The sequence below is a fragment of the Zootoca vivipara genome, chromosome 17 (assembly GCF_963506605.1).
Source record: "Zootoca vivipara chromosome 17, rZooViv1.1, whole genome shotgun sequence".
NCBI lineage: Eukaryota > Metazoa > Chordata > Lepidosauria > Squamata > Lacertidae > Zootoca > Zootoca vivipara.
Window position 1 is genome coordinate 28,555,947 of NC_083292.1, and position 25,678 is coordinate 28,581,624.

At 47.5% G+C, this 25,678-nt stretch overlaps 1 protein-coding gene across 2 annotated transcripts; it reads left to right on the forward strand.

The window, feature by feature from the left end:
- Nucleotides 1–13,704: 13,704 nt before the first annotated feature.
- Nucleotides 13,705–21,926, forward strand: PELI3 (pellino E3 ubiquitin protein ligase family member 3). 2 transcript variants are annotated; one of them, XM_035098616.1, is made up of 6 exons: nt 13,705–13,856; nt 15,446–15,575; nt 16,625–16,726; nt 17,931–18,128; nt 19,713–19,901; nt 21,360–21,926. In XM_035098616.1, exons 1-6 carry the CDS (start codon nt 13,705–13,707, stop codon nt 21,924–21,926), a joined length of 1,338 nt encoding a protein of 445 aa, XP_034954507.1. The 2 variants fall into 2 exon arrangements, with proteins under 2 accessions (XP_034954507.1, XP_034954508.1); XM_035098617.1 differs by having other exon boundaries at nt 13,705–13,845; nt 15,552–15,575.
- Nucleotides 21,927–25,678: the final 3,752 nt, after the last annotated feature.

The following is a 25,678-nucleotide window of genomic DNA, read 5'->3' on the forward strand; positions in this document are numbered from 1 at the left end:
CCCGGAAGCCGGCTTGTACCATTGGGCCATCTAACTCAGTAATTTTCTGTAAAGTAGGTTTGGCTTAGAGGTAGGTAAGGATCTAAGAAGAGCTTGCAGGATAAGGCGGCCCATCATAGGCATCATGGAACATAGCTGTCAAGTTTTCCCTTTTCTCGCGAGGAAGCCTATTCAGCATAAGGGAATTTCCCTTTAAAAAAGGGAGAACTTGACAGCTATGTCATGAAATCATCATAGAATTGTAGAGTTGGAAGGAGCCCCGAGGGTCATCTAGTCCAGTCCCCAGCAGTGCAGGAATCTCAAGTAGATCATCCATGACAGATGGCCATCCAGGCTCAGCTTAAAAACCTCCAGTGAAGGACAGTCCACCACCTTTCGTAGGAGTCCTTTCCAGTGTCAAACAGCTCTTCCTGTCAGAAAGTTCTTCCTGATGTTGAGTCGGAATCTCCTTTGTTGTAACTTGAATCCATTGGTTCGGGTCCTACCCTCCGGAGCAGGAGAAAACAAGCCTACTCCATCTTCAGTGTGACAGCTCTTTAGATACTTGATCATATCTCCTCTTTGCCAGGCTAAACCTACCCAATTCCCTCAACTGTTCCTCATAAAGCTTGGTTTTTAGACCTTTTATCATCTTGGTTGCCCTCCTTTGCAAAGGTTTCTTTCAGCTTGTCAACATCCTTCTTAAATTGTGGTTCCCAGAACCACAGTATGCCAGGTGTGGTCTGAACCACTGTATGGTACTTCTGTTGCTGCAGCCTAGAATAGCATTAGCTTCTCTTCTTCTTCTTCTTCTTCTTCTTCTCTGCTGTCGCTGCTGCTGCATCACACTATTGACTCATGCTAAGCTTATGGTCAACTAAGACCCCTGGATCCTTTTCACATGTGCTACTGACAATCCAGGTGTTTCCCATCTTATATTTGTGCAGCTGGTTATTCCTGCCAAAGGGCAGAACCTTACCTTTGTCCCTATTGAATTTCATTTTGTTAGCTTACGCCCAGTTCTCCAATCCGTTAAGGTAATGAGCGTAGCCAGGGAGGTGGGGGGGGCAGCTGCCCCCATCAAGTAAATAAATAAAAATACTTAACTAACTGGCCAGTTGTGTTGCAGTTAACTTGGTTCTCCCCCCCCCAAATAAGCCTGCCCCCCCAAATCCTGGCTATATGGTTAAGCTCATCTTGAATCGTGATATAGACAGAGTCCACAGAGACTTACTGTATACCCAAACAGGCAAGAAACCAAGAGATACTACAAGATTTCATAGATAAGCAGTGAGAGACTAAAACCATACAGAAGACCAGAACTTGATGGGAACAGCTCTGCAATTTTTCAATACCTCACTCAGCATATCTAGAAGGAAATTCAAGCCTTTACAAATGGGGCTTTCCATTTAAATTAAGCCTCAGCGCAAAAGAAAAATGAACAAGTGATTTATACTGTCCCCTAAAGGTGGAATTTTGTATAATTTGCCTGGATCTTCAAAAGCTAGGGGTGTGGCTTTATGGATTGCCAAGAAAACAGGCATTACAGTGGTACCTCTACTTACGAATTTAATGCGTTCCGAATGCACATTCGTAAGTAAAAAAAAATTGTAAGTCGAATCCCATAGGAATGCCTTGGGAGAAAAAATTCGTAAGTCGAAGCAACCCTATCTAAAAATTCGTAAGTAGAAAAAATCCTATCTAAACCGCATCCAAGATGGCGGACGGAGCTCCGTTCGTAAGTAGAAACATTCGTAAGTAGAGTTATTCGTAAGTAGAGGTACCACTGTATATATAATGATGAATTTGGAGACAAAACTTTTTTCTTTTCTTTTTTGCAAATTAAGAAGAAAAAAACAGAGAACAAAATCATAGCACTCGACAGCAACAAAACAACAGAAAATGGAAAAAATACATAATTTAGGAGAGATTCTATCTAAATTTCCTTTCCATTCCAACTTATAACACAATAAGTAACTAACAAATTGAGTCTTGACCGCTTTAGCTATTAGAACATAACAATAGATTCCTGCATTGCAGGGAGTTGAACTACTAGATGATCCCATAGCTGCCAAGTTTTCCCTTTTCTCGCGAGGAAGCCTATTCAGCATAAGGGAAAATCCCTTAAAAAAAGGGATAACTTGGCAGCTATGGATGATCCTTGTGGTCGCTTCCAACTCTACAATTTGATGATTCTACGAATTTCTTTAGAATAAATTCTACAAGCCATAAAGAAATTAAAACCTCAGGAAACTTGAGGCATGGATGGATATGCTGGAAAATTCTGTAAAACATATAACAACGTATTAGATCCTAAAGTATTTAATGATATTCAAACAGGAGACCAGTTTCGCACAAACTGTCACAGGTAGTTTTCATTCCCAACCCTGGCAAGGCCATGCAGACAAATGCTTGTACACCAAGTCTAATAATGGACGATTTTCTTACATTCTTGCCTTTCTTGATGATTTGATCATTGTCACAGTAAATGACAGAGGACAACACACAGGTTGTGAGACATTTAAGCAAAGATGTAGAAGTCAAGGAACTGGGAAAGATCCAGTACTATCTTGAAATTCAAGTAGAAAGTGAAGAAGACTGTTCATTTCTGCTTAGCCAAAAGCAAAAGATTTCGGATGAACTGATCCGAAGCATGCAGATGCAAGGAGCGCATCCAGTCGCCACACCCACTGACTTTTTAAAGTATCCAGATGATTCAAAGCCATTGCCAGACAACAATGAGTGCAGGTCAGTGACTGGAAAGCTTTTGTATCTTGTTACTACATGTAGACCTACTGTAATTTAGCCAGTGCAGTGGGAATTCTAAGCAGAAAAGTACATTCTCCCACTGAATATGACTGGGTGGGTGTGAAAAGGGTGGTTTGGTACTCACAGGTGCAATCAACTGTAATTTAAGATTACCAACTGTTAGTAATCCTAGAATGATTGGTTTTATGGATGCAGATTGGGCTGGGGTGTACAACCGACTGATTATAAATCCACAGGTGGATATGTATTTATGTTTGGAAACGGTCCCATTTAATGGGGCGGTTATAAACAGAGTTGTATAACTTTATCTTCCACAGAATCTGAATACATTGCAGCCACAGATGCGTGCAGAAAGATGGCCTGGCTCAGTCAACTAACCAAGGACTTTGGGTTGGTGAGAAAGGGGCCTGTTAGTCCGATGGAGTTGCCTAAAGCTGTCCCAGAGCAAGAAATTCCAGCGCATCGGGGTGAAGCACCACTATGTGCGTGAGACCATCCACGAGGGACTTGTGGAACTGTCTTATCGCCATACCAAGGAGATGACTGCGGGCATCCTGACAAAGCCCCTACCAAAGGAGAGTTTCCAGAAGTCAAGCTGGGACTCTGGGTGGTTGAATAAAATAAATAATAAAATCTATATACTGTATATAAAAATGTAGAAGGGCCATGTTATAGTCCACTTTTCTTGGAAACCGCTTGACCGATTCTGCTCAAATTTGGACACAGCGTTCCATTCCTTGCCAATACGAGACTGTTTGCAGAACCTCAGATTGTTAAGATCCCACCCCTAACACACCTAAAAACATGTTCTCTTTTTAAAAAAAGGCAAAATATACCACCCTCAAGTGGACATCAAAGGATCAGATGGCAAATATTCCCATAATCCTGCCCACTCCTCTTCCTCCTCTAGGGTTGCCAGACCCAATAGAGGGCAGGACTTCTGTGCCTTTAATTGCCCTGCTCTCTTTTGAGTCTGGAAACCTTAAAGAGAAACCAGCAAGACCCTGTGTTTAATTTCCAAGCAAAGGGTCTGCTGGTTTCTCTTTAAGGTTTCCAGACTCAAAAGAGAGCAGGGCCATTAAAGGCACAGAAGTCCTGTCCTCTATTGAGTCTGGCAACCCTACCCTCCTCCTCCTAGGCCAAAGCCTTTACAGACTACTAGGCCGAATGGAGGTACTGACTTGCCTGGGTGGAGGTTGGGGGGGAGGGGAGGGGATGTAGGTCGGTACAGAGTTGGGGGATTCACAGGGATGAGCCGGGGGGGGGAGAACAGAATAGATCATAGATCGGGACAGGGTGGGGGCAGCCACAGAGATTAGCCACTGCAAGGCCAGCTATTTCTGTATATAAATGTATGTTGCATTCCCTGAGAAGGGGTATGTGGGATGTATTACTAGAGCAGTCAAGTACAACATTTTCCTGTTGCCTAGAATGGACATAGATGGGACCCAGGTGGTGCTGTGGGCTAAACCACTGAGCCTAGGGCTTGCTGATCAGAAGGTTGGTGGTTCGAATCCCTGTGACGGGGTGAGCTCCCGTTGCTTGGTCCCCGCTCCCGCCAACCTAGCAGTTCGAAAGCATCAAAATGCAAGTAGATAAATAGGAACCGCTATAGCGGGAAGGTAAACGGTGTTTCCATGTGCTGCTCTGGTTTGCTAGACGCGGCTTTGTCATGCTGTCCACATGACCTGGAAGCTATACGCCGGCTCCCTCAGCCAATAATGCGAGATGAGCGTGCAACCCCAGAGTCAGTCACGACTGGACCTAATGGTCAGGGGTCCCTTTACCTTTACCTTTAGAATAGACACACAGGGGAAATGTGGCTCCAGACAGGGAGGACTTCCTGTCATACCTGCTCTGGAGCTTCCTCCCCGTGTGTGACCAGGTAGATGGGCGTGACCCTAGCTGACCACATAAAAGGGCTGGCCACGCAACCCCCATTTCTCTCTTGGACTCTTACTCCCTTACTCTTGGACTCTTGCTGTCCTGGCTCTTAGCCAGTGCATGGCTCAAGCTTCACATAGGATGTTGCCCAGAAGCAGAAAGCTTGAGATGTATCTCAAACTTCTTTTCACTTTAACCGTAAGATAAAGCCAGACTTCAAATTACTGCTGTGAACAACTGAATGCGAGTAAAACTTTATTCTTACTTTTAAAGAAGACTGTGTTGTATTGTTATTATTTTAAGAGGGAAATAAAGGGGAAACTTACCAGGAACAATCCAGACTGGACAAGTCAGACAGGATTGTTTAATTAAAGGATTCTAACGAATCATCAGCTTGCCTCCAATAAGTTGCAAAGGGAATGTGCTCTGCTGTTTACTCACTAGAGTGAATGAGAAGGGGTAATATCAAAACAATATATCCTCTCCTACCTTCCTTAACATCCCCACAGTATGTGGGCACAGGATTGGCACCTAGACTTTGGTTTAAGGTTGGGCATTGAAGGAAAGCGGGGTTCTTGTACCTTTAACAACCGTGCAGCAGGCAGACATTCAAAAGGTTAAGCATTTTCTAGTATGGAAGTAAAATTACAGGAGAAGCTACTCCTGGGCTGATCTTGTCTGTCACACATTTCATTCCATGTATAGCTAAGGATTTGTTTTCGGGCGCTCCCCTCCACCTGCTAAAGAGGGCACAAATCTGCACGTGACACAAGCCATAATTACGATGTGTATTGTAGCAGCACACACTCTGCACATAGACTTTTTTAAAGAGATAGAATCTTAACATACTGCTTCCGCTGGCAAATAGAAAGGATCATATGCATATTTTTTTTGGGGGGGGGGCTTGAGGCAGAGGATCACATGGATATGTAGTGCCGGGAGGGGGGATGTTGCAGAGTCTTAAAAAGGACCTGCACAAGGAACAGAGGAAACTGCCTTATACCTAGCCAGATCAACAGGCCATCTAATAAAGTAATGTTTACACTGACTGGCAGCTGCTCTCCAGGGTTTCGGAGAGGAAGCCTCCCCCAGCCCTACCTAAAGATGCCAGAGATTGAACCTAGGACCTTCTGCGTGGGAAACAGACGCTCTAACCACTGAGCTATGCCCTTCCAGCACCTGCCTTCTGCTCTCCTGTTGGATGGCTGGATGGATTGGGCCCAGAAACAGAAGTGAGCAGGAAGCGATGTCTTGGAGGAGGAGGAAGAGAAAGGTGAGCCCACCAAGGGTGCCTTGCCCAAGCCGCAGGTATGGCTGGTGCCCACTGGGACTGGTAGGGCAGAAGGAAAGGAGCCCAACAGCAGGTGGTGTCAGAGCCAATGGCAGGCTGGGCCACCCAATTCCTGTCTCCTCCCAGTCCTCCCTGGGCCCTCCTGCCAAGGCAACACGGAGGCCAAGGAGGGGACAGCAAATGGCACTCACTGGACTGGCTGTAAGTAAAAAAGACAGGCAGGTGGGGCTGGCTGAGGGCAGGTTCAACCTTCAGCATCTGCAGGTAAGCGTAGAACTGTCCTCCAACCAAAATCCTTCAAGAACCACAGCCAGTCAGTATAGAGCGGGCATCCTCAAACTCCGCCCTCCAGATGTTTTGGGACTACAACTCCCATCACCCCTAGCTAACAGGACCAGTGGTCAGGAATGATGGGAATTGTAGTCCCAAAACATCTGGAAGGCTGAGTTTGGGGGTGCCTGGTATAGATGAACCAATGTCCTGACTCGCTGTAAGGCAGCTTCCTATCTCTGCTCCTGTTTTCCTGAAAGGTGCTTTAAATAGGACCTGGCAACAGACTGGAAGCCACTGCAGCTGCTAATAGCCTTGCCTCTCTTTGGGGGAAAGGGCTGTAGATTGGGGCAGAACAAGTCCCTTGCATGCAGAAGGTCCGGGGTTCCATTCCTGATATCCCCAGGTAGGGGCTGCCTGAACCCTTGGAAAGCCACTGCCAGCCAGTGCAGACATTTCTGAGCTAGATGGGCCAGTGGGCCTGACTCAGTTTAGGGCATTTTCCTACCTTCCTATGCTGCTACCGAAGGAAGCAAAATTACAAAATTAGCAGTGTTATTAATAAAGTTATACTACCTATATTCTTATTGTTACGCTTTACTGCATTGCAATCCTTTTACTGCACAACATTTTCCAGTTTGGGGACTCCTGCTGGTGCTCTTGCATTGATTTCCATAGAAATGAGACTTCCCCTATATTATTATTATTATTATTATTATTATTATTATTATTATTATTATTATTATTATTATTATCATCTTCTATGCTGCCCTTCATCCGAGAATCACACAACGGTTTGCAATCGGAAAACACAAGAATGCATTCCGTAACTATCTGTTGCACTTCCCTCTCCTCTCCCCTTCCCCGAGTGAGGGACCCTCGGCTCTTGCACCCCCGCGCCCAACACCCCCACGATCTCACCCTCCCACCTCCCTCTGTTCTAGCCTCTTTGCACACCTGCAAAGCAATAAACAAACGCCCCCCCTCCCGTCCACACACCCGCTTTGCTTTTGTGATGCAGCTGGTGGGCAGGTTGCAGGGAGAGGCGGGGGCGCGAGGCAAGGGCTGCCCCTGGGTGGGGAAAAGGGAGAGACTAGAGGGCTTGGGGAGGAGGATCCCCCTTCTCTTCCTCTCTGGTCCTTGCAAAGGGTGGGGAGGGAGCGGCGTTGTGTGCGTTGCAGACTTGCGGTGTGTGCGGCGGGGTGCCGGGGACGCGAGAGCTGAGCCTGTGATCCCACCCGGCGCCGGAGCAGCCGCCGCCGCCGCCAAAGCAGAGCCGCCGCCGCCTCCTCCTCCCTCCTCCTCCCTCCTTCTTCTTCTTCCTCCTTCGGCAATGCAGGGCTATCCATCCTGCGCAGGCGGTGGTTGCTGAGCAAGGACCCGCCGCAGGGGAGCGGGGGGGACGCGCAGAGGGGTGAGCCGGAGAGACCCCCAACCCTGATGGCGGTGCCTGGCGGGTTGGGGTGGGGGGAGGGAGGGAGGGAGGCGGAGGAGGAGGCTGCGGGGAGGGGGTGGTGTTGCATGGGGGAGAGGAGCGGCGGGGGGAGGGCAGGGAGGAGGGGGAAGGAGGGAGGGAGGGAGGGATGCCTCCCACAGATCTCCCCCACCCCACTTTTACTTTCTGCAGTTCTTCGCTTTCTGTCTGTCTGCAGCCCCCCCCCCCATCCCCATCATTCCTAGGCTCATCCGCAGATCTGCTTGGCTGCCTTTCCATTCTCATGCCCCCCTAATTCCTAACACACACACACCCAATTTGATATGGTGACCCTGAATTTTTACGTCCCCTAATTCACTGCCTAGCTCTATCCCTCTCAAATCTGGTTAGATGTCTCTTAATAGTGTCTGCTGAAAATGTCTCGTCTTTATATAACATATTTAAGCCCTGGCACTTGTCTGGTTTTCTGTTGTTAATTTGCACCCTGTTATTCCTAACCTTCCCCAGCAGCAGCATTTGTCTGGGCCCCTATGAATTCCTAACCCTAATATCAACACACACACACACACACACACACACACACACACACACACACACACCCTCCTCAGACCTCTTGGGCTGCCTCTGAATGTCTTATGGGTGTCCTTTGATTCCCATGTCCCCTAATTCAGTATGCCCAGGTGTTCCTGAATTCTTTACCTTCCTGTCCCAAATCTGTTTGGGTGTCCTCTGATTCCTGTTCTCTGCCCCCAAACCAGCACCTTCGTTAAGATGTGTACACATTTGTCTGTGTTTACCTTTTGCTAACCAGCATTGCAATGGGGGGGGGGGGGAGAGAGACAGACAGACAGACCACACACACACACACACACACACACACACACACGTTTGTATGTGTGTGCGCATATATATACGGAGAATGAGTGAGTGCAAAGGGCCACTGTCCCTTTGCAAAATGTCCCATTTTTCCGTGGTCCTTCCTTATTGCACTATGCCTAGCACTGCCCACCTACCCTTCATCCCCAAGAATGCATGCTCAATATCTGGTTTTCATGGGTGAAAGAGACAGCCACCCCCACAATATAATATAGATTTCTGACAACTTCAGTCCCTAGTCCAGATCCTTCCGTCCAAAGGCAGAGGCTATCAGGCAACTCTTGACAAAATCAGGCCCTTTCCCCTGTTTCTCTAGCACTATCGATAACATCCTGGCAAACAGCCTCTGGATCCCTTCCCTTGTGAATTCTTTCTGCAAATGCATCCCCATGGTAGCCCAGTAAATCAGGATTGTCCCCTCTCCTGCACAATCACACAGCTCTTCCAGCACTCTTGCTGTTTCCAGGGAACACCAAAAGCTGTCTTATACTGAATACCCTTGATCCATCTAGCTCAGTATTGCAGACACTGACTGGCAGGGGCTTTCCAGGATTTCAGATATCTCCAGCCCTACCCGGAGATGCCAGGGATTGAACATGGGACCTTGGCAAGCAAAGCAGTTGCTCTACCACTGAGTTATAGCCTACTCCTTAATAGGGGCAGGTATACTGGGGTATCATCATGGACATCCCAATATACTGTAATAAGTAGGTTTATCCCACTCTTTCCACTTCTCCCAAACAAATTAAACACATGTCCCCCCCCCACCGTCTTCAAGTTATGTATACCATCTCTTAAAATGCAACCTTCCTAACTTCCCAATAAAGCAGGATGCGGCCCTATCCTTTCTCATTCACCACATTTGACATTAAACCCCATTCCAGTCCCTTAGAAACCCTGAGAGCCCCCGTGTTTGTGCACAACCCCACTGGATATTGCACTGGTTTTCTCCCCTGTGTTTTAATGATAATTATTTTATTTCCTTTTTAATAGTTAGCTGTGTTTTTATCTACAGCTTTATTATGTACCCCGTTTAGAGGCCTATTTGAGTAAGTGGTTTATAAATCTTTCTAAGTATTTTTTTTAAAAAAAACAACAACAATAACAACTATGACCCTCTAAACAGGAAAAACCTGATCCATTCTCCCAATGCACAGCTTCAATCCTACAGATTTTCATCCACATACCCACTCTTATCAGAAACACTGCTCAAGAATATCCTGGTGTAGCAGACTCCCCCACCCCTTTAAGCATAAAACCTCCCCTTTCAGTGCTTAAGGGGGGGGGGACCTATGTCTCAAAGCTTTCCAGAAGATGCATGCATGCATGCACCTTGTGTCACCTGGAAATCTTGCCCCTTAATCTGAGAGGTGTACAGGTTCAGTAGAGAGAGACCCTGCACATGCTCAGAGACGCTCTGGTCTTACTTCACAGAGACCTCCTTTGAGGGCTCTAGTCACACACCCATCCTGCTTGACCTCAAGATGTATAAATCTCTACATTCCTTGATCTACAAATGCTCTTGAGTTCTTTTTAATTTCTGTTTGCCCTTCAGTTTTGCACATACAAAGAGCTTTTTTCAAAAATGTTCACTGGCCAGGCATCTCTGGAAACCCTGTCCCACTAAACTTCCTCTGTGTCTCTGAATTTGCCCCAGGGATCCTGACACACAACAGTTCTTCAAGATTTAATTCTCCCCCTCACACTCTGCTCTACACACCCAGAGTCCTTCGCTCCATAGTTATTGACAATACAGTTCTCTATAGAGGCTTAGCACCTCCACCTCCTACAGCCTCCAGAAATGCTGCTTCCTAGCCTAGAGAGGGTGGGGAAAAATGGCTGGGGGCGGGCAGGAATCAGTGTATAATCTCATAATTCAGATTATTTGTGTAACCTTCTGAGCAGTCGATATTGCTGGATTCTGGGTTTATTCTTTCTTAGTTCCGCAGGGTATCACTGTGACGGACATTTGTGCAAAATGTAATTATTTACAGTCTTGCCTGAGTTCCAGAATTACCTTCCTGTTTTTGAGACCATGTCTGTTTGTGGGGAGTTTGACTGAGAGATTGCATTTGTGTGCCCCCTCTTTGCCTGGGCCCCCAGGGCAGTTTACAAATTGGTTGGAATATCTGACTTAACATCCCCGTATTTAAATAGATAAGACCAAGGCCATCTTCACCCCTTAACTATAATTTATATATTGGGTGGTTGGCAACATGCAGATTGGCCACTAAATAAGTAAACCAATTGCCTTCATACAATGAGATATTAATACATTTCTTTGCAATACAGTACTTAAATCATTAACTAAAACTTGTTTTAATGAAAAATATGCTGAGAGGCACTCAAGTCATACCCTCCAGTTTACATATTTGTGCTACATCCCGGTATTAAAAAGAAGAACATAGGATTTTATCCCATTAGACCTGCTCAGAGCAGACCCATTAAGATTAATGGACACAGCTAGGCCCAGTAATTTCAGCAGGTCTACTCTGTGTAGGACTCGGGGGGGGGTCTGCGCTATACATACCCCCTTTGACAGCCAAGGCTTCCCCCAAAGAATCATGGGAACTGTAGTTTCTTAAGGGTGCTAAGAGTTGGATCCCTATTCCCCACACGGAGCTACGGTTTTCAGAGTTCTCGGGGAAGAATTCGTTGCTAAACCATTCCGTGAAATATAGTTCTGTAAGGGGAATAGGGGGCTTGCTAACAACTCTTAACAAACTACAGTTCCCAGAATTCTTTGTTTAAAGCAGTATGATGATGCTTCAACTATATTGTGGAGATGGGGCCTTAGTGGGATGCAACCCGTTCCACACTACAAGGCCTAGGTGAGGCCTGGCTCAAATTTGTTTGGTTTGTTGTGGTTGTTGTTAAAGAAGACCCATTTCTGTGTAGGCATGTCTTTCCTTGTGTGTGTGGGGGGGGGGGGCATTATGTGTGTGCATGTGTGAACTAGTCCCACGAGCAGGGAATCAACAGGATCAGGGGCGCGGGAAGGAGGCAGCTAAAGGATTTCAATGAACCACAAGTGGGTTCCTCCAGTAGCAGGGACCAGGATGGAGACGGAGAGTGTTGCCATGGCAACAGGGAGGCATAAAATATCTGAAATGCTGCTGTGGTAACAGTGCGGAGGTAGTTTAGGGCTATCACCATGGCAACTTTTGGGGGGGGGTGTGCTGCTGCTAAGGGTCAGGACTGTCACCTTTGAAACCTGGAGATGCTAGAGGTGTTTACCATATGGCTCCTTCAAAGAGAGAGCTTCACCGGGCCCCAAACCATAGAGGTCAGGGAGTGCCACCCACGGCTACTGATGGGGAGCCGCCAAGCAGGCGTTGCTATGACAATGCAAGGGCGAGATGCAGTATGAATATGGGATGCAGTCCTAATGGGCATCTGAGCATGTGTAGTGTGCCTTACTCCTCCCCATAGGAGGGAGGCTACAATCCATGTCCTCCTACTATAACTGGCTGAAGTCCTAAGCGCATTTAGGCTACCACAGAGTAAGGCCCCTTGAACTCTGTTCTGAGTAAGGCCCCTTGAACTCTGTTCTGAGTATTTTATTTTACTTACAATAAATGGAAAAACAAATACAGTAATGGAAAAACAACTTGGTTGCTTAGAAAAAAACTGCTGCTGCTGCTTCTCCCCTCCCCTTAGGGCAAGGTTCTTCTGCAGAAGCTCCTGTGGTGACTTTGGGGGGAGGGAGAGGGGAGTTGGAGGGTGGCAGGCCCTCAAACTACTTCCTTCTTTCTTTCCTCCCCTTAAGCAAGATGGGCCTTCAGGCACAACCAGGCATGCATTGGGGTTGTCTCTAGCTAAATAATATTCAGAGTAGACCCATAGACCTGAATGGACCTAAGTCAGTCGTATCCATTATTTTTAATGAATCTATGTACAGTAGGACTAACATGAGGTACAACAGGGTTGCGATGGATCTTTCCTTTTGTTCTCAGATAAGGATCATGCAAGTGCATTGATTGTGCTTTTTATTACTACTCCTCCTCCTTCCTCCCATTTTACATATCAGACTGGGACTTCTTTTGGGGTCCTATGGAAGACCCTCCTTTTTCCAACTTGTCTTTTAAGTGGAGTTTTTTTTTAACCCCAGTCTGTAACTGCATTGAATTTGGCATTGTTTTTTATACGTGAACTTGTTCTAGTTGTTTTAACTATGTGAAATATATCTATATTGTTGATGTTTCATTGTTAAACTGCCTCGATATGTTTCATAGGAAGCGACTCGTAAATGTTTTAAAAATTATTATTAACAACCATATTCGTTAGGGTTGCCAGACTCAATAGTGGACAGGACTTCTGTGCCTTTAATTGCCCTGCTCTCTTTTGAGTCTGGAAACCTTAAAGAGAAACCAGCAGACCCTTTGCTTGGAAATTAAACAAAGGGTCTGTTGGTTTCTCTTTAAGGTTTCCAGACTCAAAAGAGAGCAGGGCAATTAAAGGCACAGAGGTCCTGTCCACTATTGAGTCTGGCAACCCTAATATTTGTATGGCTGAAGTGAGAAGAAGCACTCTCACAACACTTTGACAATCATGGCTCCCCACCCCAAAGAATCATGGGAACAGTAGTTTGTTAAGGGTTCTGAAACTTCTTAGGAGACCCCCTCACAGAGCTACAACCCCCAGCATCCTTGAGCAAATGACAGTTCCCAGGATCCTTCAGGGAAGCCATCCAGTGAAATGAGAGTGCTTTAAATATGTGGCATTCTTCTTCTTTGGCGATCACTTGTAGCCAAGTAAGATTGTCTTCCATGAACACGTTCTTGACAGTGAATCCGTAAGTGACTGTGGACGCCAGTTCTGGATCCACACGTCCTTCCACAGTGGGGACATAGGTTTCCAGGTGGGAGTTGATCACAGTGAGGGTTTCCCAAATGTGCATTTCTCCCTTTCATCCTGAGTTTGAGCATCTTCAAATTCCATGAATCCTTTGGTAAAGGCTGATCTCCAACTGAAGTGCTCACAGGCCGGTGTTTCCCAATTGTCGGTGTTTATACTACTTTTTTTTTTTAGATTTCCCTTTAGAGAGTCTTTTGTTGACCACCAGCATTACACTTTCCATTTTTAAGTTCGGAATAGAGTAGTTGCTTTGGGAGATGATAATCAGGCATCCGAACAACATGACCAGTCCAACGAAGTTGATGTTGAAGAATCATTGACCTGCCTTCTCTGTGCTTACAGGATGGTGTTAGAAGGAAGTCCTGAAGCAGTGAGCTCCCAGTCGCTAGATCTCCGGCGAGCTTGCCCCAAAAGCAGCCGCCTTTATCCCTCTCCAGGGGACAGTATCCTGTTGACCAAGGAGCCAGTGAAGTATGGGGAGCTGATCGTGCTGGGGTAAGTGAAGGGAACCCTTTCTGCCAGACAGGGCCCCATACAGACCTGGACACTTTTTTTTTTAATGCTCAGCTCTGGAACATGAAATAAAAAGAAGCTGATGAGCATGTACAGAGTACGTTTCTCTCACCCCTGAGTAAAAATAGCCATGTACTTCCAAGGTTAGTGGGTGATGGCCTTCAGATAAGATAATTTGTCTCCCAGTCAGGGTTGAACCCCGACCATGTCTCTTTTAGAAGGGGTTCAGAGACCCGGTTATAACCAGGCCTGCATAGCAAGCATCCAACCAAGCCAATTGCAACTCAGTGGAGTAAAGAAAATGGTTTTGCTGGCTTAGGAACATACGAAGAGCCTGATGGTTGGATCAGGCCAAAGGCTCTTCATAGGCCATCATCGTATACTCACAGTGGCCAATCAGAAGCCTTTGTGAAACCCAAAAGTCAGATCTGAGTATAATAGCTGTCTCCCCACCTGAAATTCCCCACAACTGGCATCCAAAACTATACTGCCTCTGACAGCGGAGGCATTTGCAAAGCTTTGCAAACAACAAAAGGGGATTTCTCAAACACCCAAAAGGCCACCCAACAACCCTTGACCAGGGCCTGTTCTTTATGAATCAGGGATTCAGGATATCTCTGTCTGTTGCAGAGACTGCTTGGGAATTAGATTTAGGATTTTTAACAAAACACAGGCAGCAAAAAGAAATGGAGGGGGGAGGGGGAGTGCAGATTAAAACTTGGCACTTCCAAACTGTTGCTATATTCATGTGGGATTCGGTCACATATGGGCAAATTCAGGTCATGGAACGATGGTTGTTTGGGAAGACTTGCACAACACAATCACGTCGCCATAAGATCAAACCTTTTGCCATAGGAAAGTGATGGGAAAACATGAGAAAGGGTGGGATAACCCTTGCCTTGATGCAACTTCATCTAATCTCTATGCAAAAAAAAAAAATCAATGAATGCTCATCAAATAGCTAATACAAGCAGTCCAGTCTCCCTGCAAGTGAATCAGTATGAATGCTCAATAAACAGATCATCTGGAAGTGCCTGCTGTTGTGTTTGTCTGCTAGACTTGAGAGCAGCCTTTTCACAATAATAATAATAATATAATATAATAATAATTATTTATTATTTATACCCCGCCCGGCCGGGTTCCCTCAGCCACTCTGGGCGGCTTCCAACAAAACATTAAAATACAGAAATCCATCAAACATTAAAAGCTTCCCTAAACAGGGCTGCCTTGAGATGCCTTCTAAAGGTCTGGCAATTGTTGTTTTCTTTGACCTCTGGTGGGAGGGCACCGAGAAGGCCCTCTGCCTGGTTCCCTGTAACTTAGCTTCTCATAGCGAGGGAACCACCAGAAGGCCCTCGGCACTGGACCTCAGTGTCCAGGCAGAACGATGGGGGAGGAGACGTTCCTTCAGGTATACTGGACCGAGGCCAGGTGGGCCTCATATATATAGGAACACTAGATATTTGAAATCCTGAACTGTCATCAAGTTGAACTGATGTGATGCTCTATTTTACTCTGTACTGTACCAAGTGCAGACAAACACACAGATCCTTTGGCCTCTCCCAACACAGGTACAATGGCTCCTTGCCCAATGGTGACAAGGGCCGCCGCCGCAGCCGATTGGCCCTGTTCAAGAGGCCGAAACCCAATGGGGTTAAACCAGATGTCATCCATCACATCTCGACACCGCTTGTATCCAAGGTGAGTCCAGAGCCCCTTCCTAGCCACCAGGAATACTCTTCTCATCAGACTACTCTGGGCTTCAATGGGGGGGGGCGCATTTTGTGCAAGGACCATAGTGTGGTGATAGAACACATGCGTGGCATGCTGAAGGTCTCAGATTCAGTCTCTGACACCCTCCAAGTAGGACTAGGAACGCTCTGGAGAGCCACTGTCAATCATTGTGGGCAAGACCAAAACAGATGCACCAAGGGACTTATTCAAAATAGGGCAGCTTCCTGCTATTTTTTTATGCCAGAATCTAGTCCTGGAAAAGAATTATGACTCTAAGCATGTGTAAAGTGCATTTCTGTCCCAATACATAGGGCTGCCATACGTCCAGGAATCAGGCTGTCAAAATGGCGTCTGGGCGGATTTTTGCCGAATCGGCAAAATGTTTGGGGAAACCCAGATGTATGGCTCAACAACTTTTCACTTTTGGGAATATGACAACCCTCCAATAAGGAAATAGAGACAAAGCAGTCTCGACTCTCATCTGAAACCCCAGAGAGCTGCTGCTGGTCATTATAGACAAAATGGCCTAGACGGACCAGTGGCCTGACTTGGTTATAAAGAAGCTTCTTATGTCTCTATTTAAATCAGTTCTTTATTCGGATTCATGAGGACTGGAATCTTACTTTCTTTTTAGAGGCAGGGCTGGAGCTCAGTGGCAGAGCATCTGCTCTGTATGCAGAAGGTCCCTGGTTCAATCCCTGACATCGCCAGGTAGGGCTGGGGATGACCCCGTTTGAAACCCTGGACAGGTTCTGCCAGTCAGTGTAAACAATAGCAAGCCAGTTAGATAAATGATCTGACTCGGTATAAGGTACCTTCTGGTCTTCCTCTATGCACCTGGGCTTTAGGAATGGGATGCAAGCCTCTTGCTCTTTGATCAGGCACTGAATCTAGTCCATGTAAGGGAACAGGGAATTTCAGAGGCTTGGTGCTGGGATTGGGGTAATGAGTTTAGCTCTGGAGAGGAGCTTTAGACGGGTCCCACAGCTGTTTATTTTATTTCTTCTGCCCAACAGGCACTGAGTAACAAAGGCCAGCACAGCATCTCTTACACACTTTCCCGAAGCCACTCTGTGATCGTTGAGTATACTCATGACTGCGAGACTGACATGTTCCAGGTACCTATGGCCCTGGCAGCAGAAACAGGAGTGCCATCCTCTTTGGGGGACTAGGTGCCTGTGCCTTCAGCAGATGTCTGATGTATGGATTTTTGTGTGCCAGATATCCTTTTTATTGTGCAACCACGATGATTTGCGCTCATGATGGTTATACGCAATGACGCTTTCAATACTGTTCGAACCTGCAAATTTTCAGAGTGGATGTACTGCGTCATTTCCAAGCAACACATGCCCCATAACTTCCTGCTGAAAACCTGCGTGAGCCTTGGCAGGTGCCCAGCGGTGCCTACTGCCGGCGATGGCCGTGATTTCATGCCCTGTGGATATTGCATCATATTGTTGTTTTAACATCTGCTTCAGTGAGGCTCTGGAGATTCCAGATATGGTAGCAGCCTTGGCACCACTTTCCCCTTTGTCGTTTAGCTGAAATACCTGTTGTGTTCTGGTCTGGCGCAGGATGCTAGGAAGAAGGCAGCAGTGCTCAGGTGATGGCACCGATGTGAGTCCTGGCTCTGGCCTCTGGTGGTACAGGAAGTCCTTCTGGAGCCCCCTGTCTGAGGCCCAGCAGTCTCCAGCAGCTGAGTCAGAGGCCTGAGGTGTGTCCAGCTCCCCTCGCTGGTGTCTCCGCAGCCTCCATCTGTGGCTGGGTCGCTGCTGGATTCTGGAGTCATGACAATACCACTGAAATAGTTTTCAATTCATTTGGGAATGCATTTCTTCAAACTTCAGGTGTGGCCAGGATGTTTTGTTCCTGTGCTGGCTAGAACAGATGTGAACCAAAGCTATTATTGAGAGCGCAAGGAAATTAATACAGAAATCTGATTGTTACCTAGACCAAGGATGAGGGACCTGTGACTGTCCAATGGATGTTGGGCTCCAACTCCCAGCACCCCTCACTGTTGGCCATGCTGGGAGTTGGTGTCCAAGAACATCTGGAGAGCCACAGGTTCCACGTTCCTGACGCAGACTGACAAAACATCTTCTGGAGATGGGACATTAATAAGGGTCCCTCTCATCAATGTAGGGCCTTCCTGACTTCTCTGCATCCGTTTGTGATATTTCAGGATTTTTTGACAGGAGAAAATGCTGTCTTCCTGAAATCAAGATGGCAAAATCACAAGTGAACAATGGATGTCTTCGCGAAGCAAACATTGGCACACTTTTTTTTGCCTTTCTGAACTCTCTCTGCCTCCTTTCTTCCCAGATTGGCCGCTCCACAGAGAGCATGATTGATTTTGTGGTGACAGACACGACCCCAGGGGCCAACTCAGCCATCGATGGTCAGTCGGCTCAGAGCACCATCTCTCGCTTTGCCTGCCGTGTCATCTGCGAGAGGAACCCTCCGTATACAGCACGCATTTATGCTGCTGGCTTTGATGCCTCCCGCAACATTTTCCTTGGAGTGAGTGAGTCACCAGCACGACTGTGTGTGTCTTTGCGTACGTGTGATGGAATGGAAAAGTCTTTGGCTTCCAAAGGAGGACAGCACACCTGTCTGATATGCAGATATTCACTTTGATGGTGGATTGGGACACCTCAACCTGTGCCGTTTCTGCCTGTCACATAACTGGGCTCACTTGCAACAGTCAGCAGGAGGCAGTTGCTCTATAAGCAACTCCCTGCAGTGCACCTGCTTGCCATTTCCCCATGAGGCCTTCTGCCTTATCGCAGCCTGTGAGGGGGCACACAGAGAAGGGCCTCTAATGGCGTTAAACCACCCTTCGTCCCCAAAAATGGATTTCCAAATGATATTCAAAGAGACCTGTCTGGCCTGAGCTGGGTATAAATGCCCTCTTAGCCGTCCACTTTTTTCTGGCCTTGAGAAATTGATCTTTCTCTGCCTTTTCCTTCTCCTCTCCTTTCCTTGTGTGCTATCTTTTTAGTTTTTAAGTCTGATGTAGTCTCTCTCCCCACACACCTTTATGTCTCTCTCTGTGTGTGTCTTTATTGATGTGAGCTGCTTTCAAATCCTAAGTGAAGGGATCGCTCATGCCTCTGGCCCTCCAGATCTCTTTCTTCGGTCCTTGGGACCTTCCTCAGGCAACATCCCCTTCTCTGATCATACTCTCACCTTCCTTGAACTGTAGTCATGCCTCTTCCTTGCCTGGATGAAGAGGTTGCAGAAACCTCTGGTTGTGTGTGTGTGTGTGTGTGTGGAATGTAGCCTACCGTACGAAGGTAAAGATTTACATATTTTTCTCTGACCACTTTTGTCTCTTGCTCTGCCCTCCCCTGGCATGTGACGGCTGGCAGGCTGCCCACGAGTGAGCGCAGTGGCACGCCCGCTTAAAATGGTCCCCCACCCCTGCAGTGAATAAGCAAGGCTCATTCAATTCAGTAGGACAGCCTCTGAGTAGACACGGTTGGGAATGCAGCCTAAATAAATAATTTCCAAGGACAAATGCGTTCCAAAGCACAACCAACTATACCGTCAAGTGAAGAGGAATAAAAGCATTTAACCAGACAAAAATAACCTTCGTCTAAAATGGCTGGGCAAACAAACACATTTTAGCCTGAAGCTGGGAAAGAATATGGTGTCAATGCCAGGCAGAGCTCCCTTGAGGGGGCATGATAGCTCAGTCGATTAGAGCGTGATGCTGATAACGTCAAGGTTGCAGGTTCAATCCCTGTATGGGACCGTTACATAGTCCTGCATTGTAGGGAGTTGGACGAGATGACCCTCAGGGCCCCTTCCAACTCTACATTTCTAGGATTCCATGATAATGATCGCCAGTCATGGGTAGGTATGTGTGGCAAGAGGTGAAACCAGCACTTTGAATTGGGCCAGGAAACAGACTGCAACCGGCGGGAGGCAGGGGGTTGTTGATGAGAGAGACTGTGCTTTGAATCATCCTGGCTGGAATTGGTTAGGACCCGGCAGGGCAATCCTGTTTCCACGTTCAAAGAGGGCCCTAGGACAAGTCTTGCCCCCACATCCCCCCTGCCCAAGCGGTGCTGTGATGCCAGTCTCTGGGTTCATTGGCAGGAGAGGGCAGCCAAGTGGAGGACTCCTGACGGACTGATGGACGGGCTGACGACAAACGGGGTGCTGGTGATGCACCCCAACGGCGGCTTCAGCGAGGACTCCACGCCGGGCGTATGGCGCGAGATCTCCGTGTGCGGGAATGTGTATGCCTTGCGGGACAGTCGCTCAGCACAGCAGCGGGGAAAGCTGGTACGTGGGGAGAGGAAGCCCAGGCAAGGGGCCCTGCAGGACCAAGGAGAGGCTCTTGCCCTACTGAGGACCTGTGACTCAGTGGCAGAGCACCTGCTGGTGCGCAGAAGGCCCCACGTTCAATTCCTGGCATCTCCAGGAAGGATTGGGAGACACCCTGTCTGAATCCCCGAAAGCAGCTTCCTATGTTCCTATTTAAACCAGTCCTTTATTCAGAACCTTGAGGACTGGATCTATTCATTACAGTGGTACCTTGGGTTACAGATGCTTCAGGTTACAGACTCCGCTTCCGGTAGGGTTAGGAAACAGCAGCGGATCTACATTTTTGGAGCCCCGGCGGTTGAGCTGTTATGGGGGCCCCTTCGCAACCAGCAACGAGGTCCAGCAAACCGCTGTTACCATCTACAGTGGGGTTGTTCCGTGACAGATTGCCACAATTTTGTAAAATATTCAACTACTATATATCAGACTTTGATTAAAATTGTTGTACTTAGTGAATTATCTCACATGTCAAAGTCACTGGTGTGAATAAAAAAATCATATGACATAGTTTCTGAGTTATGGGGGGGGAAATTAGGGAAATGTTATATATGTGCAGGATGCATCATCAAATGATGAAATTGGGTCTACTAGACCCATTTTTTAAAAGCAATGTAGACTAAAGTTGCTTCAGGGCCCCTCTGAAAAGTCAAACTAATCTAAATAAGATAAATAGGAAAGAAGCAAGAATAAGCAAAGGGAGAAACGAAGGAAGAAGAGAAGAGAAAGAGAAAATAAACACAAGGCTCTGTACCACAATTACCGGTATATCTTAACCCTTATTCCACACATAGAAGAGTAAAGTCTCCCAGCTCTCACCTGGGAGCTTCACCCTCTTCCCCCAGGCTCCCATCCCAGGAGATCCTCTCTACCCTGCCCCTCATGCTGGGTCTTTCACAGACCCTCCAAGTGCTCCTATTTTCCAAGGACAGTCCCAGATTTACAGAAGCCATCCCGGTTTCTGATTTGATCCAGGAATGTCCCGCTTTTCCTTGGGACGTCCCTATTTTCATGAGAGAAATGTTGGAGGGTATGCTTTCATCTTCTGTCCATCCCCTTCCATCACAAATAATAATATAATAATTTATTATTTATACCCCACCGATCTGGCTGGGTTTCCCCAGCCACTCTGGGCAGCTCACAACAGAATATTAAAAACACAATAAAACATCAAAGATTAAAAGCTTCCCTAAACAGGGCTGCCTTCAGATGTCTTCTAAAAGTCAGGTAGATGTTTATTTCCTTGACATCTGGTGGGAGGGCATTCCACAGGGCAGGTGCCACTACCGAGAAGTCCTCTGCCTGGTCCCCTGTAACCTCGCTTCTCGTAGTGAGGGAACTGCCAGAAGGCCCTCGGAGCTGGACCTCAGTGCCTCTTCTGACCTCTCTCTCTCTCTCTCTCTCTCCCCCCACGGCCAGGTGGAATCCGAGTCCAACGTGCTCCAGGATGGCTCGCTCATTGACCTGTGCGGGGCCACCCTGCTGTGGCGGACCTCGGAGGGGCTCCTGCGCACCCCAACCCTGCATCAGCTGGAGGCCCTGCGCCAGGAGATCAACGCCGCCCGCCCCCAGTGCCCGGTGGGCTTCAGCACGCTGGCGTTCCCCAGCCTGGCACAGCGGGGCGTGGTGGAGAAGAAGCAGCCCTGGGTCTACGTCAACTGTGGCCACGTCCACGGCTTCCACAACTGGGGCTTCCGCAAGGAGAAAGGGGGGCTGGAGCGTGAGTGCCCCATGTGCCGTCGCTCGGGGCCCTACGTGCCTCTCTGGCTGGGCTGCGAGGCGGGGCTGTACCTGGACGCCGGGCGCCCCACCCATGCCTTCTGCCCCTGTGGCCATGTTTGCTCGGCCAAGACTGTGCAGTACTGGGCGCAGATACCCCTGCCCCACGGCACCCACGCCTTCCACGCAGCCTGCCCCTTCTGTGGCACCTGGCTGACGGGCCAGCAGGGGTTTGTCCGCCTCATCTTCCAGGGGCCGCTCGACTGAGCTGGGGAGGGTGGGGGGCTGGCGGAGGGGAGGGGAGGGCGAGATGGAAAATAAACAGCAACATCTGAGATCACGGTCCGGCTCTTGGAGGCGGGTGCTCTGCGTCTGTGGTTCAATGAAAGCATCATTTTGGTTCCCTGCCAATGGCTGTATGTAGGGAAATCCCAAGCAGTGCCAGTTCACAGATTTGGGGGGGGGGGTGCGGTGGGGATGTTGTTGGGCAAAAAGCCTTCAGTGAGCCCCCCCCCCCCCCGCTGAAACCTCTAGGGAAACAGGTCACCCTGCTGCCGCTGCTTGTAGGAAAATGGTTCTCCCAGTCCCGTTTTTTTTATAAATACAAGTTTAGATATTTGGGAGTCTTTCATTATTTTAATATTTCAGGACCTGTGGAACTCCCTGCCACAACAACTCCTTAATGTGATACATTCCTATTCTCTCAGAGTGCTTTAAAATCTTCCTAATAGGTATAATAGGCTGGGGGTGGGTAAGATGCCCCTCTTCTTGCCATAGTCACCACGGTGCATTCATTTGCCCCTGGCACCAATCCCAGCTGGATTTAGGGCAGAGCGGGCAGTTCCCCTGCCCTTGGTGCTGAGCCAAAGAGGCATAATAATAATAATAATAATAATAATAATAATAATAATAATAATTAAATACCTATATTTATGTGGGCACCTACTTAGATTAAAAAACCCTGTATCAAAAGGAATTATTGTGAAAATAAGAAATATTTAGGGTGGAGGTGCACCAAATTTTGTCCTTGCTCAGGGCGCCATACACGGGAGTTGTAGGCCAAAACATCTGGAGGGCCGCCGTTTGGGGATGCCTGGTGTAGACCATATTGAGTGAGATGGACCAATGGCTTGGCTCAGTGTGTGGCAGTTTCCTATGTCCCTATGACCCTAATGCTCCAGCGCTGCACCTGGCTCCCATCTGCTCACAGCGCCATGTCTTCGTCACATCCGTGAATTGCTCTTTGGATCTGGTCAAATGGACACTGCAGTTTTGGGTTAAGGCCACTGCTATGGGTATATGTTTTCTCAGAAGACGATGGGGACCAGAGCTCAGTGGGAAAAGACTTTTTTTTTTTCATGCAGAAGGTTGCAGATTCAGTCCTCTATCATCTTCAGTTAACGGGGCTAGCTAGGAAAGGATGCCCATGCCTTAGAAAAACTATGGAAGAGCTGCTGCCAGTCAGAGCAGGCAATACTGGGCTAGACAGATGGCTTGTAGTCTGGTGGGCAGCTTTAGTTGAGAGAGGGTGCAGCTTCAGGGGGAAGAGCACCTGCTTTGCATTTGGGAGGGCCCACGTTTGATCTGCTAAAAAGGAGCAGGGAATGGGATGAAGAAGCCCTTTCCACTTGCCTCCCTGAAGAGTAACTCATTCAAACCCGTCGAACACAAACCTGGTATGTAAAGCAATGTCATATCATGTGCACCTCAGCGTCAGGTAGCTGCTGGGGCCCACACCCCAGCAGGGGTCCACAGCTCATGCACACGCCACCAAAGGATTTCTGACACTGTCTAGTGCTGTTTAATTCCTGCTCTTTTTGAAGAAGGGGAGTAGAGCCTCAGGTCTGGGAGCTGAATGTGGCCCTCTAATTCTCTTGACCTGGCCCTTGAAACTCTCCAGGCCACAGTGCTCCCTACCTGTCTAGAATGCGCCCTTGAACTTCTAATAATGCTTCTTGCTTTGGCTGGACAGAGGATTGACTACAGAAACTACCCTACTGTACCATAAAATTTCCATTTGTTGCCCTGCCCACTTTTCCCTCTGGCCCTGCCCACCACTAACATGTGGTCCTCAGAAGCTTGTCCAAAACGGTATGTGGCCCACAGGTGGAAAAAGGTTCCCCACTCCTGTTTTAAAGAATCCTGCACCAAATATTTTCCTGTTTCTCCGTATTAGAACATGCCATAATTTGTGTATTTGCTGCCTATCTTGTGCCTATGTTTTTTGTTTTTGTGATTTGGGGAAAGTTTTAACATAAGTCAGTTGTGGGTCAGGAGGATAGCATGGAAAATCAGGAGTCTCCTCTGATGCTGCCACCTCATGCTCCAGGTGTTTCCAGACTACCTGTTTATTCAGCATTCATCCTGATTTATTTGCATGATGTGCTCTCTGGGGCAAGTGGGTTTGTTGCACAACGGCTCTCAATCAACTGATTTCACATCCAAAATGTACTGGGTAATTGAATCCCACCCCAAAATAGCCAGTCTGGAACAGCCGTAGTTTCACAGTGTGGTAAGGTAAAGGGTAAAGGGACCCCTGACCATTAGGTCCAGTCGTGACTGACTCTGGGGTTACGGCGCTCATCTAGCATTATTGGCCGAGGGAGCCGGCGTATAGCTTCCAGGTCATGTGGCCAGCATGACAAAGCCACTTCTGGCAAACCAGAGCAGCACATGGAAACACCGTTTACCTTCCCGCTGTAGCGGTACCTATTTATGTACAGTACTTGCATTTTGACGTGCTTTCGAACTGCTAGGTTGGCAGGAGCTGGGACCAAGCAGTGGTACAGTGTGGTACTGTACAGCAAATACTTTGCAGCACACAATAACCCCAGGCTTTAAAAGCCACCACAACAAATGTTACAGAGTCACAGACCTGGCTAAAGCATCAAAATCATACAATTTCTAATACAAACTGAGTTAAACTACAGAGTTAGTTTAGTATGGTGCAATTAAATTAAAATATCTTTATAGGTTCTTTGCTAGAGAAAGGAGAAATCTAGCAACTATTTTCTTTATTGTTTTGTTAAGTCAGTGAGTTGGCCTAACATCCTTCAAAAGCCCTTGCCAGATCTTTTAGTAGAATGGGAGTAAGCAAGCTCTTTTGCTCATCTCTGTAAGAGTTGCATGCAAAAGCATGTGCTCCTGTATCTATTGCTCCATCAGTTAAAAAAGGAGTAAGACGTGAAAGGTTCTTCTTTGCCTGGTGTTTTCTGCAAAAGTCATTGGTGCAATAATAGGTCATTAGTGGTGGATCCACTACTATTAGCTGTATTGTGATGCTTACCTAGTTATTGCCGTCCAGAGGAACATTCTTAAGCCATAGCGTGACAAAAGCAGGACATACAGTCTCGTGGGCGCACCCCACCTTAGAACATTTGTGGTATGAAAAGTTCAAGGGTCTCAGGAGGAAGTACTGACTGGAAACGAAGCAGTTCGTCTGCCCTGATACTTTTGCAGGTACAAACAGCATCGACAGTGGGATGGCGCGAAACCACTCCGGTACCATCACGAGAACAAATAACATAGCTGTCAAGTTCTCTCTTTTTTTTAAGGGAAATTCCCTTACGCTGAATAGGCTTTCTCGCGAGAAAAGGGAAAACTTGACAGCTATGCAATAATCACGAATGCACAATAAACAGAACGTATGGAAGAGGTTTTGATGTAAGCTTCCTGCAACTCCATTAAAAACCAACCAGCCAAGGGTGGTGATAAAGCTGAAAGAGAATGACCACGCATTCCGATGTCTTTTTGGATGCAAGCAAAAAAATCTACCTGACTTAAGCAAGGCTCACTTTCCACGCAGGTAAGCGTGCAGCTTGAAAAACAAAAAGGGCGGGGAAAGAGGGCAAGGCCATAGCGCTGCAGAAACGAACAAGCAAGTAGCAGCCAATCGTTGGGAGAGGAGAAGAGCAAGAGGCGGGACTCCGCTTTTCCAGCAACGTTGACGTCAGTCTTCCCCCCGAGAGGACCTTGGGATTGGCTGGCTGGACCAGAGGGGCGTGTCTGACAGTGAAGCT

What these genes read in the sequence shown, in the direction of transcription:
- PELI3 (XM_035098616.1), top strand. Translation starts at nt 13,705, where the DNA reads ATGGTGTTAGAAGGAAGTCCTGAAGCAGTGAGCTCCCAGTCGCTAGAT. An exon ending in GCGAGACTGACATGTTCCAG is followed by an intron (nt 16,727 to 17,930) that starts GTACCTATGGCC and finishes CTTTCTTCCCAG; the next exon opens with ATTGGCCGCTCCACAGAGAG. An exon ending in CCCGCAACATTTTCCTTGGA is followed by an intron (nt 18,129 to 19,712) that starts GTGAGTGAGTCA and finishes GTTCATTGGCAG; the next exon opens with GAGAGGGCAGCCAAGTGGAG.